Here is a 15,045-nt window from a genome sequence, read left to right on the forward strand (position 1 = left end):
CTGAACTTTTGCAAAAATTCTTTGTCGCCAACTACATTATTATGATGAGATGGAGAAGGATCAAATCAAGTGAAAAAAGATGGGTTCTCCATCATAAATCCAGAGAGTTGCCAACTAAGCATCAACATTATCTGACATTATCAAAAACAAAAATTAATTTCATTTGTTTCCAATACTCCTGGTATTATAACGTACCAAACTTTAAAGGCAAAATTAAGTTTTGTACTTTCCTGCTTTTGATAGCTCTGATACACCATTATAGGTACTTAAAAGTATTTTTTCATGTGCTTCTTGATTGTTGGTGGACGTTACTTCTATTACTTTTTCCCTTTCAGAGTTTAGAGTAATTAATAGTTGCTCACAAATACTCTCAGGAGGGTATAAGTGTAATTTCATCCTATACCACTAATCTAAGATGACTGTGTACCAACTTCTCTAACCATCCAAACTAGCAGTTTCTCTGAACCCTTAATGCCCCCCCCACTATATGCAAGAGTTCATCACTGGAACCAACTTCATTTGCCCAAGCAATATGCCTACTGGAGGAACCTACAGATATGTTTAATGAAGTGGTGAAAAGTAAACAACAAAAACTACATATTGTATAGAACTGTGTTAAATCTGTTTTGTAAATCATTGTTGCCTTTTAATCCCAATACTGTTGGTAATGTAGTAATCACTTTGAAATTTTCATTATGCTAAATATTTTGTGCTTCCATGCTGTTAACTTGCCAATTTTCACCACCTCAAAAATTAAATTCTGCCCCTCCCAAAAAATAAATATATGTACACCTCAGGTACTAACAAACCTTGGAATGATGCAGTATAGGGCTTCACTTTATTGCCACTTTTTATAATATCCATAGGCCATTCAATAAAAGAATATGTTAAGATCACCAAGAAATTTAAAAATTGGATCATTCTTGTATGTTGATGATGTGTGCTATTAAATAGTAACTTTCAAGATCTTTATAAATCTCGGAATAATTTAGATAAAAGTTTTGAGCAATTTGGAATGAAAATTAGTTAGTACTGGTATTAGTAGTGGCAAATGATGCAAGAAAGCAAGCTTATACCACAGCAGCAAAAAAAAAGAAAAGAAAAAAAAAAAGCCCATTTCACCTATCCATCCCCTCTAATAGTTTGTCTAGTTCTTCCTTGAATTTATTAAAACTATCCACTTCCACAGCAACAGATGGAAGCCTGTTCCTGCAATCAGCCACTTGTTGGCTGAAGGCAAACTTCTGCCATGTATTCTGCAATCATCCTTCCTCAATTTGAATTTATACCTCCCCATATGTATAGTACGGGCAAGAGAAAGAATCCCATCAGCATTGAATTGCACAAAAACAAGTCAAAAGTTTGGAGAGACAGGTAAAATTTAGAGTGACAACTAAATAAACAAATAATAAAAAATTACAACAAATTAGTAATTTTGTTCATTATGCTTGCATGGAATGATGGAAATGCAAAAAACAAAAGGGTCTTTAATGATGGAATTGTAGGAATCCTTTAATAATGATGAAGATTAGACATGGAAATTATACTAAAGTACAATTCCAATCATCCCATGAATACCAAAACAGACCAAATCCTAAGAGCCTATATTATGAAATTATACAATATTAAAATATTAAATAAAATCATAAAAGAAAAGCATACCATTTATGTAAAGACAAAACCTCAAAAAGAAATCAATAAAATTTTCAAAATCTTTAGGAACAATGTTACCTACACAAACAACAGCTAAAACTATTAAAATAGCAAAAGAAAAATCACTCAAAAGATCCTCAACTAACAAAAATCCAAAAATCGTATTTGAAGAAGACAATATATTACCATCCTCCCTATGCTTCCAAATTAGTGACAAGTTAAAGAAATATGGGATAAACACCAAATTCATCAGGGTCGACACCATTAAAATTATCATTAAAATCCTATCCCTCTCTTCCTTATTCTATCCATAAAATATCCTTTGTATAATTTACAATGTGGAGGTTGCCAAAAATCTTATACTGGATAAAGTGAAAGGCTATTCAAAAGACTGTAAGAACATAAGTCACACATAGCCCACAGTCATATAACCAAATCAGATCCAGCTTACCACATTTGGAGTGAGAAACACCAATAGGATTTCAAATATACCTCTATATTAACCACCAATAAAATACAATCACCTCCTTCTCCCTGCTAGCAGGGAGAAGGAGGTGATTGTCCCTCTGTATAAGGCAATGGTCAGGCCACGCTTTGAGTACTGCGTACAGGTCTGAAGGCCTCATTTTAGGAAGCATGTAGATTTACTTGAGCGTGTGCAGAGAAGGGCAACAAGATTGGTGAGGGGAATAAAGGGATCCTCTTACCAAGAGAGGCTTAAGTTCTGCAAATTGCAGTGGCTGGAGACTAGGCACCTGCGCAGTGATCTGATTGACCTTGAATGGGTTGAGCACGCTGAATTCTGATGGGATCCTTCCACTTGTTCAGATTACGAACCTAAGGGGGCATAAATTCAAATTAAGAAAAGACAGATGTAGAATAGATGTGCGGAAATTTGCCTTTAGCCAGCGGGTGGTTAATTGCTGGAACAAACTTCTCTCTGTCGTTGTGGAAGTTGGCAGGTTAAATAAATTTAAGGAGGAACTGGACAGGCATTTGGAGGGAATGGTGTGATTTTTTTTTTTTTTTTGGCTGATGATGCATAAGCTCATACACTTGCTTTCTTGCATCACATGCTACTACTACTACTACTACCACAAATGCAGACTTTATAAAGTTTCATTATAGGCATAATCAATAATATTAATCTGAATAAAAGGCATACAAATAGATAATAACTACATTCATAACTTCACTAGAAGGGTTTCCCAAACAAATAAAAATAATAAGAAACAGATTTAAAAATGTCAATAACTCAAATAAAGAATCCCTTACTATCCCTTCTAACATAAGTCTTAATACACCTACACAGATAGCTGCATAACTAATCTATAATCCCTTAATCCCCTAGAACCAGGTCTTTGTTCTGATGTGAGCATTAAAACCATTGCAGCAGTTTAAACAGTTTTCATATGTTATAGCAGCTAACAGGATATTGCTGGCCACTAAAGCACATGAAAGGCCAAGGTAGTCCTCCTAACTTTACATAATTTCAATAACGCCAAATAGCATTAGTTATTTTATAATTTTGAGCTTTTTAAAATTTCTTCTTCTAACCAAATTTATATGTATAACTTAAAGGAACTTACATATAAAGCATACCTCACATTCATAGTAATTCAGCTTGATTAGCTATTCTCTATTTCTCTTGTTTAGCTGTGCATAATTCTGTTTTATTTTTTTAATGAAGAAGATAAAACTATTTGGAAAAAAACTTCACATTCACTCAATATTCACCTATTGAACAATTAGAATGGAGTTAACATCCCTTCACTGTTTCTATCTTGTTTTGAACTAATCCTACAATACACCTACAGTCAGTCACTGCATATTTGCTCCATTGCCAAGCAGGTTGCCAATAACTATACATGAGTAAACAGTACATTTAAAAACAAGAATGATTTGGTTGGTCCTATTTGCATTCTTAAAAAAAAAAAAAAGAAAAGAATTATAGGGTAAACAATGGAAATTGGAACCCACAAAAACATTACAATGAATGATGGGAAAACATTGCCCTAGTCAGCCTTTTGAATAACTATATTATTATTAAAATTTTTGTTCAGTTTTGCATATCACTTTACTTCATTCTTGACACAAACGTTTTTTTTGAAAAAGTAAAGTTTTAAGTTCCTATATGGAAGCCCAATTATAACAAAGAATTTTTATCATTTTAACTATACTTATCACTTTAACTCTTTACTGGTTTCAAGAAATAGACATATTACTTTGAAAAAAGAACATATTTTTCCATTTTAAAACAAATAATGAAATCCAAAAAAAACTACTTTTTTTTGAAATTTAGTATTTCTAACATAAAATCAGAATTTATACTCATCTATTACATATATGATAACCTGAGATATGCCTGGTGGTGAACAAAGAAAGAATATATTAAAATTATATTTTTATATAAATAATTATACTGCAACAGCTTTCTGCATAAATAAAATACATATAAAGAGAAAGAATAAAATAAACTTACATCAGCTTGCAACATGTTATAATGTTCCTCTTTTGCACACAAGGATTCTTTTAGTACTGCTATGTGACGTTGGTAGTCATGGTGTTGCTCTTCAAGTGTTTTCATTTTAGCTCCCATAGCTAAAATCTCTTGATCACGTCTATTCAGTTCTATTCTTAATTCTTCAATCTACAGTAAAGAGAATGATACTGAATTACACTTAACTTTCACATCTACTTTGCGAAATAAAAAGTCTCTGATAATGCTCTTCAAAAGGCTGACCTTTATGCTTTATTAAAGAAGCAATACACTTTTAAACAAATCTTGAATATTTAATCATACCAATGAAATAATAAAAATTAAACAGTAAACAGATGTTCTGCATTTCTTGAAGTTACAAACACTGACATCATGACTGAATATCAACAACTTCATTAAATTGCTGAATTATGAAAAATGAAATGAAGAATTCATTATTTTTAAGAAATATTTAGTCAAATACATTTAAGTAATATTAAAGTGTATATTCATATAAGGAAAACAAGTTAAAAAGTAGTGCCATATTCTATCAAAACTATTATGATAATGCAAGTGTTGTGTCCACCATATTTTATAAAAAAATATACATATTAAAAGTACATATCTGAAAATATGCCCTGTTTTATTACCAATAATCTAATTTAATTAGGATTAGTGCAATCTGCACACATCAAAATGTCTTTTTAGAGGTTAATCTTGAAAATAAAGGGAAGGATGCACACAATCATAAGATTAAAAAGATTTTCATAATCAGGAATTAAAAATGCAAAAGACCAGGAGAGAAAAAGTGATGCAAGTAGTAAAGATAATTTTTCAGACTTCTTGATCTTATTTGAAATTCAGTATCTATGGTTTGAGATCTTCAGATATACCATTTATAAAATTCTTAAAATATTAATTTTTATCAAAATTAATTAGAGCATGGAGGGCAACCATTTTGTTTTCTAACTCATAAATTACACATTGCCTTTTAACAAATATGTAAAGAATTTCAATTCTCTACATATCTGTAATATCTTGATCTCTTCTACAGATCATAGATATATATTTATTCATTCTAACAAGATGAAAACCAAATAAAAAGAATAGTAAATAATCAGGTACAGGATAATTAAAAAAACTCTAGTATTATAAAATTTAATATCCCATGAAAGAGTAGCTAATATTTTATGATTTTATAACAAATCTTATAATGATAAATTTTATTATAACGTATTGGAAAAACTTCACGAAATTTTAGTTCCTCTTTTTTTCTGCATAGGACAAACAAATGGAGACATTTATCCACACATATTAGCAACACCCAATCTATTAATTCAGAAACTAAACATTTAGAGATCCACAAATGAAGAGGTACCATTTTGCTGAAAGAGGATTGAAGTTGCATTTCCTCTTTCTGCATAAATTCCAACAACCATATAAATATCATCAGTTTATCTTTCCATGCACATATTTTTTTTCTGCATAAAACATGTGCCATAGAATGGAATGAAAAGGAGCTAAAACATCATAAATTTTTCAATGTACATGCCATATTTTTAATCTAGTTATGGCCACAAAGGGTCACAGGAATTTACAATATAGATGATACAAGAATATTACCATATCTTGTGCAATCATCTGGAATCAAATATGCATCAAATGAAAAATAAATTATATCAAAGACATTAAATTTAAAGATACTGGAGTTATTTTTCAATGACCCTGTATTTAGAGATCTGAAGAACTCACAATTCATTTTATAACTACGTACCTTATATTTAAAATGCTGTTTACACTCTGCATGTTTCTCTAACAGCTGTTCACTTGTCTGGTTATCTAATAAGTTAAGGGAATTCACACTGTCAAATTTTTTTGTGTTACGTAGTTGTGCAAGTTCCTTTTCAAGCAGTTCAATTTCACCTTCTAAAGTCGTTATTCTGGCGTCCTAGGTAGTTAAATTACTAGTAAAATAATTTTTGGTTGAAAACATGGATAGCTGTCAAAAATTGCAAGTCTTATTGTTTTAAGAAACATATTAAAATATCACATGCAATGTTAAAAAAAAAATGTTATATTTCATGCAAAATGAAAGTGAAATGAAGAAATCAAAGTGAACAACATGCAAAATTATTTCAAAATTTCAGAACAAAAAAAAAAAAAAGAAAGAAATGTAACAAATTCCCACAAATTTCACAGGAAATTAAAATAAACTAATGTAAAAACAAAATCTTGCAATTCATATTATCTGAAAAAACAGTGTTAAATCAGCTTTCACTCAAGAATTGGAAATAAAGTTTTGCAAAACGATGTGATCAGTGTTTAAAAACAACACACACACACAGACACACACACACACACACACACACATGTGCGTGCGTGTGTGTTTTAAGTAGCAGTTTTGTTAGAATATCATATAACTAGTAACAGCAAAAAGTTCCATTTTTCTTAGAAACAGCAAGTGTGTGATGTGGGTATTTGAACAATTTTACTGTTATAACATTAAAACCTCACTCCAGAACATGTTAAAGAAATAACAGCAATTACTATTAAATTATTGCTATTCCTTTAATCTGTTCAGGAATGAGTTCACCAAACCTTTGTGGAGTGAGTTTCTTTGTAGAATTTTGAAAATTTATAAAAATGAAAACTTTGTATCCAACATTATGAGTGAAATTATTATCAAAAAAACAAATCAGAATTTAAAAAAAACTCATTCGTATTTTTTTTTGGATGCAATCATATCCTCTACACCTATTTATGTATCACTTGATAAAATTTTTGGCCTTTGTAAGTCCAATCACACAAATGAGGTTAACAGGTATGATCACCTCCTCCAATTTTTATAGCTATTTTGGCACTGCCATCTATTATAAACTGTGTCTACAATTACTTGGAAACACAGATGAGAAAAGGCAGCACTCACTGTAAGATTTAATGACAATTTGCACACAGACAGACACATTATTTGAAATGTACTTGGAAGTATATGTGCATACTCTAGAAAGGGTTAATGAATATTCTTTAGTCTATAAAAAAAAAAGTCAACCCATCAAAAAAGATGCCGACCAAAGTCATGAATAATAAATGACAGCCAATATTTCTATTACTTATTTTCTCATAAAGCTCTTAAAACAGTTTATTAATATGGTTATTAATTTTGCTAATTACAATACTTAATATACTTATTACAATTATATTAGTAATAAGTATCTTTCTATTACTTATTTTCTCATAAGACTCTTAAAACAGTTTATTAATATGGTTATTAATTTTGGATTCATCTCAATTATATTAGTAATGAATATATAATCATTCTTCTCTTTCTTGGCAATTCCCTTCTACTTCTGACTCTTGTTTCTCTCTGTCTCTCTTAGGGTAACTCAGAAAATTTTTTTTGGCTGGTGCAGCAAAAGCCTCAGGCTTCCTTGCACTATATGGCTAATAATAATAATAATAATAATATGGTTTATATACACTATACTGCCAAAGGTAACTGGACACCTGCACATTTCAAAGAATCTTTTAATGATACAATATTTAATAATGTGCCAGCCCCACCTTTGGCCTTAATTCAGCAGATGTTGAACCAATTTTGATAAAAGGAAGGCAGTATTTTGATCCATTCCTCCTTTGATACAGCACTCAATTACAACTACTGATCGCAAGTGCAGTAGCCTAGCCCAAAGCTTACATTCCAGTCGTTCCAAAGGTGTGCAATGGAGTTAAGTTTGGAGTTATGGACAAGCCAATGAAGGTATACTATACTGCATAGCCTACAGCGACTTGGTTTGGAAAAACCAAGTCACTGTAGGCTGTGCAGTATGATATATGCACTATCATGCAGAAACAGAAAAGGATCCCTCCGCTACAGTGCAAGAAGAATAGAATTATCTAGAAGAGCGGTTCCCAACCTTTTTTGACTTGCGAACCCCTTTCAATGTAATATTTTTTTATCGCAAACCCCTTTCGATGTAATATTTTTTTATCGCGAACCCCTTTCGATGTAATATTTTTTTATCGCGAACCCCTTTCAACATAATATTTTTAATGTGAACCACTAAGGCTATATTCTCTGAAATCATATAATATTTCTGAATTTTTATTATAAACTATTTTCAGTACTATGTTTTTAAAAGCGACATTGCATAATAATAAAAATTATTATTAAGTATTATTTATACTTTGTAAAGCAGTTATTAATCAGTCCAAACTAGATTTTGAACAGGATAAGAGTAGAAAACTTGCTTTTAGTCCAAATGATAGTTGAGCATTCTGGTCTCTTGCCAAAGCTATTGGCCGCAATTTTTGCCCATCTCTGTTCCCACCTCTGACAAAACCAGATGATCTGTTGCCATATCAGCCAAAGATAAAGTTGACCTGCTAGCATCCTATTTTTCTTCCAACTCATGTAATCATGATCTTGGTAAATCACCTCAAACCATTCCCAGCACACTCCATTCAATGCGTCCTGTGGGCTTCCGTCAAAAGGATATCAGAAGGATTTTGATGAATCTGATGCTAAGAAAACTCCAGGTCCCGATGGTTTTTCTCCACTTGTTCTCTAAACCTGCATTATTGAGCTTACTCCTGTTTTGCGTCATCTTTTTTCACTTTCTTATTCCAAAGGTGTTTTTTCTTCTGCTTGGAAATTTGCTCATATCCAGCCAGTTCCTAAAAAGGGTGACAAATTCCTTCCATCCAATTCGTCCCATTGTGATTACTTCTACTCTTTCCAAAGTAATGGAGAAATCAATTAACTGCCAACTCTTAAAACTATCTGGAAATTTTTCATATGATCAACGATCACCAGTATGGATTCCGTCAGTGTCGTTCCACTGATATTCTGGCTTATGTTACCCATCTATAGACAAATTCAATGGAAAAGTTTGGCAAAACTCAAGCCATTTCTCTTGACATTTCGAAGGCTTTTGGTTGTGTTTGGCATAAAGCTTCCAAATAAGCTTCTAAATAAGCTTCCATCCTATGATTTCCCAGCTGTTCTTTGCAACGGAGTATCCAGTTTTCTCTCTAACTGCTCACTGCAGGTGATGGTAGATGGCTCTCTGTCTTCTAACTTGTCTTCTAATGCTGGTGTTCCCCAAGGTTCAGTTCTTTCCCCCACTCTTTTACTCTTGTATCTTAATGACCTTCTTCCATTGACAAGAAATCCCATCCATAATTTTGCTTATGATAGCACATTGCATTCCACTTTCCAGTTTGAGAAACCTTTTCCTCCTCAAACAGCTTCAACTTCTCGAGTATCCACTGCCAAATCCTTAAATGCTGATCTCCAGCTAATTCTCCAGTGGGGCAAAGATAACTTAATTTCAATCCTTCTAAAACTCAGTCCTGTCTTATATCTTGCAAAAAGAATTCTTCTGCTCCTATGCTTATCTTCGATGACGCTCCGATTTCTAGGCAAGATCTTGGGGATTACGCTGACTTCTAATCTCTCTTGGCATAAAGCACATTACAAATATTGTTTCCTCTCAATCTAGGCCACATAGCATTTCCTAAATTACATACTTAAAGTTTTAACTTTTGTATATTACAAAGCAACTCACATAGAACTGCTTTATCAGAGCTAATCAAGGCTGCCTGCTATCTTATAAAAGACCAGTAGTAATCCTTGAAACAGTTAAAGCAGTTCCTTATATTTAAAAATATAGCAGCGCAGGCTTTTTTAATAATGCCATTCTTTAAAAGTGGTGCACTTACAGTGATTTTTTAGGGTGATAATTTTATGGATATCAACATGCATTCTAAGTGTCTTTTAGCTTATTTTTGTATACTTTATGGACTGTTTTAAAAATTATACAGAAGACTCTTCAATATATTTATTAACATACCTCCTTTGTAAAAAGGAAATCTGTTAATAAATGTACTGAATACAGGTGGTTGAGGGGGCAATATGTGGTCGACAATTTTCCTATTGTTGGTCTGTGAAGATAACAACTGCATATTTTGTGATTTTATCAATGGGTACCTGGCAAAAACTATCTTGAGGAGAAAAGAAAATTTTATTGGTGAAATGTAAAAATAATCTATAAGAATAACTTTATATATTATAAATGAGAAGTCTTAAGGAGAGTAATTATAATAGACCACTTTGTTTTCCTACTATATAATTTCTTATCAAAGAAATTACTATATAATTTCTTATGAAAAAACTTAAATACTCATTAATATAATTAAATATTATCAAAAAGAAGGAGTAGCAGAAAAGAAAATATAGCAAGCAGAAAATAAAAACTATATTTATAAATGAATTGGAAAAAAATTATAGTTTATGCAATATTATGTGTTGTATGTGATTGTGTTCATACATGCCTTGTTATTTCTTTATTTCAGCCTATAATTGTAAGCAAATTATTTTTCCTTCTCCCTTTTTGTTACAAAAAATGTTCAAAATCATTTACAAAACAGAATACTTATAACTAGATTATTAACTAAATATTACATGAATATTCAGCTATTTGTAATATCATTAAAAGTTTCTAATTTACTATTTAAAGATTTCATATTTGCAATACAAGCTCTCTGACAGTAAAGTAGCAACTATTAATGATGGTATAAAAGCAATATTCATCATTCTTGATGTGAATTATACTACAGTACAGTTTTAATAGCTTTATTGCATCACATTCCTACTACTAAATATTTCTTCCTCTGCATCTAATAAACTGGGTTTTCTCCTTCACTTTCAGTGTTACTTTTCTTTTAAATATTCTGTACAAATCTCAAATCCATCCCAATATCGAATATTGTTTCCACATCTGGGATAGTGCCCCAAAACCCTTCTCAGGCTTCTAGACTCTATTCAAAAGAGGGCGGTTAGGCTAATTAATGACCCATCTCTAACAAAGTCGCCTCACTCTCTGTCTCATACATGTTCTGTTTCTGCTGCATGCCTTTTCTATAGATACTTCTATGGGTACTGTTATTCAAAATTGTCTTTTATAATTCCTGCTCTCACTCTTCCAAACTAGTCCGAACATGTGCTGCAACCATTCAACATCCTTTTACCATCCAACTTCAAACTCACAGACCAACTTTTCTTCTTCGTCGTTTATTCACTCAATTTGCATTTTCTAGAACAACTTTCCTTCATACATATTTCCTGAGAATTACAATCTACAGAAATTCAAATACAAATGCCTACAAATATCTCCTTTCATCTTCTCAACCTTCAAATCATTAGCATTAGCATTAGTAGAGGCATTTGATGCAAGAAAGCAAGCTTATGCAGCATCAGCCAAAAAAAAAAAAAAAAAACCCACTTCCACTTCACCCCTCTGTTCGTTCAAAATACCTGTCCAGCTGAGCCTTAAACTTATTTAGGCTATCAACCTCCACGACAAGGGATGGAAGTCTGTTCCACCAACCAACCACCCGCTGGCTAAAGGCAAATTTCCGCACGTCTATCCTACATCTGTCTTTCCTCAATTTGAATTTATGCCCTCTCAGGTGATTATTCTGAGCTAGAGGAAGAATCCCATCAGCACTGAGCATGCTCAAACCATTCAAGGCTTTATACACCTCTATCAGATCACCTCGCTGGTGCCTAGTCTCCAGACACTGTAATTTGCAAAACTTAAGCCTTTCTTCGTAAGAGCACCCCTTTGTTCCATTCACTAATCTTGCTGCCCTTCTCTGTACTCGTTCCAGCAGCTCTACATCCTTCTTGAAATGAGGCCTCCAGACCTGTATACAGTACTCTAGGTGTGGCCTGACCATTGCCTTATACAAGGGAATAATCATCTCCTTATCCCTGCTGGAAAAATTCCTGTATATCGTTGACAATGCTCCATGAGCTACTCTTGCAGCCCGTCTGCACTGCTCAGAGAACTTCATATCTGCCTGCACAACCACCCCCAAATCCCTTTCATTCTCTACCACTGTCAGTGTAGTACCACAGAGTTGATACGTTGCTCTGGGGTTGCTGTTTCCCATGTGTAGTACTTTACATTTGTCAGTGTTAAACTTCATTTGCCACCTCTCAGCCCATCTGCTCAACCTTTCCAGATCCTGTTGCAGCAGCATAGTGTCAGTAGTGTCCTTGACAACCCTGCCAACCTTTGTATCGTCTGCAAACTTGGACATTAAGCTTGATATACCATCATCAATATCATTTATAAATACAGAAAACAATAATGGACCCAACACTGAGCCCTGAGGGACTCCACTAATAACATTAGTCCACGATGAGCAGTGCCCATTGATTACCACTCTCTGTCTTCTCCCCCTCAACCACCCCTTTATCCATAGCAGCAATTTGCCCCCAATGTCACACTGCTCCAATTTGTGTAGCAGTCTTCCATGTGCAACAGTATCAAAAGCCTTTCTAAGATCCAAGTATATAATATCAAAGCTATTCCCTGCATCCAGTTCTTTTGTGACTGCATCATAGTATCCAATCAAATTGGTCAGGCAAGACTTCCCCTTAACAAAACCATGCTGTGTCCGAGCTATAACTGAAGTCTTGTCTAAATGATCCTGCAGTGCTTCTTTAACCAGTGCCTCCATTAATTTTCCTGGAACAGAAGTTAAGCTCACAGGTCTATAATTACTTGTGTCAGCCTTTGATCCTCCTTTGTGAATTGGGGTCACATTTGCACATTTCCAGTCTATGGGTATCTCCCCTGAGTCCAAGGAAGCTCTCATAATTATGGCTAAGGGTTTACTTACTTCCTTTGCTGCCTCCTTTAATATAACTGGATAGATCCCATCCACCTCGGGTACCTTTCTTGTGTTTATCGTCAACAATTTCTCCTCCACTTTACTCCCAGTTATTTCAAGATTCTGTAGCTTACTGCTAGAGTTGAATACACCTCTGGCATTCCCCTCGCTGAATAACTCCTCATGTGTGAATGTCGATGCAAAATATTCATTTAGTTTGTTAGCTACCTGAGCAGAATCATCAACAGTTGACCCATCAATATCAAGTGGACCAATCTGATTCATCTCCTTCCTTCTAGAGTTTACATAAGTAAAGAACTCTTTGCTGCTTTTCTTTGCATCCCTTGCCAAGGATTTCTCGTAATCTGCCTTCGCCTGCCTAACCTCCTTTGTAACTTGGTTGCATATCAACTTGTATCTATCATAGGCTTCTGTGTCATGTGTTAATTTGTAAGTATCCCATGCATTTTTCTTCTCTGCCATATGCCTCATTAGTTCATCTGACATCCATTTTGGCCTAAACCTTGAACAATATTTCTTAGTTGGTATATAAAGCCTAGTAGCTTCCAAGATAAGTTCTTTGAATGCTTCCCATTTTGAATTTGCTGTTGGTAACATCATCAGTTGGTTCCACTGTATAGAATTTAAATACTGTCTCAGTCCATCGTAGTCGCCTTTACGGAAGCAATAACCCTTCCCTTTACCCCTAATGGTAGTTACCTCTTTGAGTAAATCCCACTTCAGCACACTGTGATCACTGCCACCTAGTGGTTCATTTATCTGCAGATTCTTAATGCATGAAGAATCACTGCTGATAATCAAATCAAATCATGCATGGTACCAAGTACTATAGGCTCTATTACCTTTTGTGTTTGAGATTTATCATAAAAAAAAAAAAGTAGGTCAACCTTTGAGGACAATGGCAGCAATCTTGCATACATGAATTAGCTAGGAGTGTAAAGGTGCCTCCAGTGATGTTTTATTCCATTCCAATTGAGGAATAACCATTACATCCATAAGATTTCTTGGTTGCTGAAACCCAGGGGCTCATATCTGGAGAGTATGGTCTTGGCACACCTAGGATCCTGAGCTGGATATCATCATTCTTCTCTTTCTTGGTTATTCCCCCCTCTCTCTCAGGGTAACTCAAAATTTTTTTTTGTCTGCTACAGCATAAGCCTCAGGCTTCCTTGTACCACATGGCTAATAATAATAATAATATCCTCCAAATGATAGCCCCCCTCCTTTAGTATAATGAGACTGTGCCATACTATGAGAAACAGTTCCCACACAAGCACACCACCACAACGGGCCAGAGCGGTGGCCAACCAGGTCAGAGTAAAAGCAGAGGAGGAAAATGCAGACATTATACTACTCCAGGAGCCGTATGTACATAAAAAGCTGGTCAGGGGCTATCCACTGCACTTCAAAATTATTCAGACAGATGAAGATACCCCGTGGGCGGCCATATTGAACAGAAAACAGAACATCACAGCCACCAGGATCACGCAATTCTGCACGACCTGGGCCGCATGCGCACACCTTATCACAGCCCTAGGCGCCTTCTACGTGGTGGCGCTATACTGCCGACCAGGAGAAGAAATAACCTTCGTAATAAACTACTTACAACGACTTTTGGATACACTGCCTAACCAAAAAATTATCATCGGCGCGGATGTCAACTGTCGTTCGCCAGCATGGCATAGCACTACACCAGACAGAAGAGGTACCAGAAACGGCCAACTTTTGGAGGACTTCCTCATGGGCTCCCAATTTACTGTTCTAAACCAGCCACATCATCTGCCAACCTATTGTAATACCCTGTGGGAGGCCACGATCGACATCTCTCTGGCATCAAGAAATCTTGCTGGGTTCATGACTGATTGGAGGGTCGAAGATTCGTGGACCACTTCGGACCACCGGGTCATAACCTACAAGATAACAAGAGTCCTAACAAGAACACCACTAGCCAAGCAGATACGCTATCGCCAGTACCAACTGGGAGCTCTTCAGAAACCTACTGAATGAAGCGGTGGAACACAATCCAGGAAGTTTAGACCCACAAGCCGACCCAGACGTACTGCAAGATAATACAACTAAAATAATCACAGATACAAGCAACGAAGCTATCAAAAAGAAGAACCTGAAACCTGGAGTCAACCCCTGGTGGACTCCGGAAATCAGTGCCCTCCGCAAAGTGGTAACCAAAAGAAGAAAGGAGTTTCAACTAG

The 15,045-nt window shown here is 34.6% G+C and overlaps 1 protein-coding gene across 1 annotated transcript in view; it reads right to left on the reverse strand.

Moving 5' to 3' along the window:
- The window catches only part of LOC150086760 (uncharacterized), a 429,070-nt gene that overhangs the window by 207,937 nt on the left and 206,088 nt on the right, over positions 1-15,045 (reverse strand). Inside the window, exon 5 of the mRNA XM_090372247.1 lies at positions 4,136-4,303. Within this exon, the coding sequence (XP_090228373.1) occupies positions 4,136-4,303 (168 nt within the window). The remainder of the gene's footprint in view (positions 1-4,135; positions 4,304-15,045) is intronic.

The sequence above is a fragment of the Mastigoproctus giganteus genome, chromosome 4 (assembly GCF_048544385.1).
Source record: "Mastigoproctus giganteus isolate SK-2022 chromosome 4, ASM4854438v1, whole genome shotgun sequence".
In the NCBI taxonomy this organism is placed as follows: domain Eukaryota; kingdom Metazoa; phylum Arthropoda; class Arachnida; order Uropygi; family Thelyphonidae; genus Mastigoproctus; species Mastigoproctus giganteus.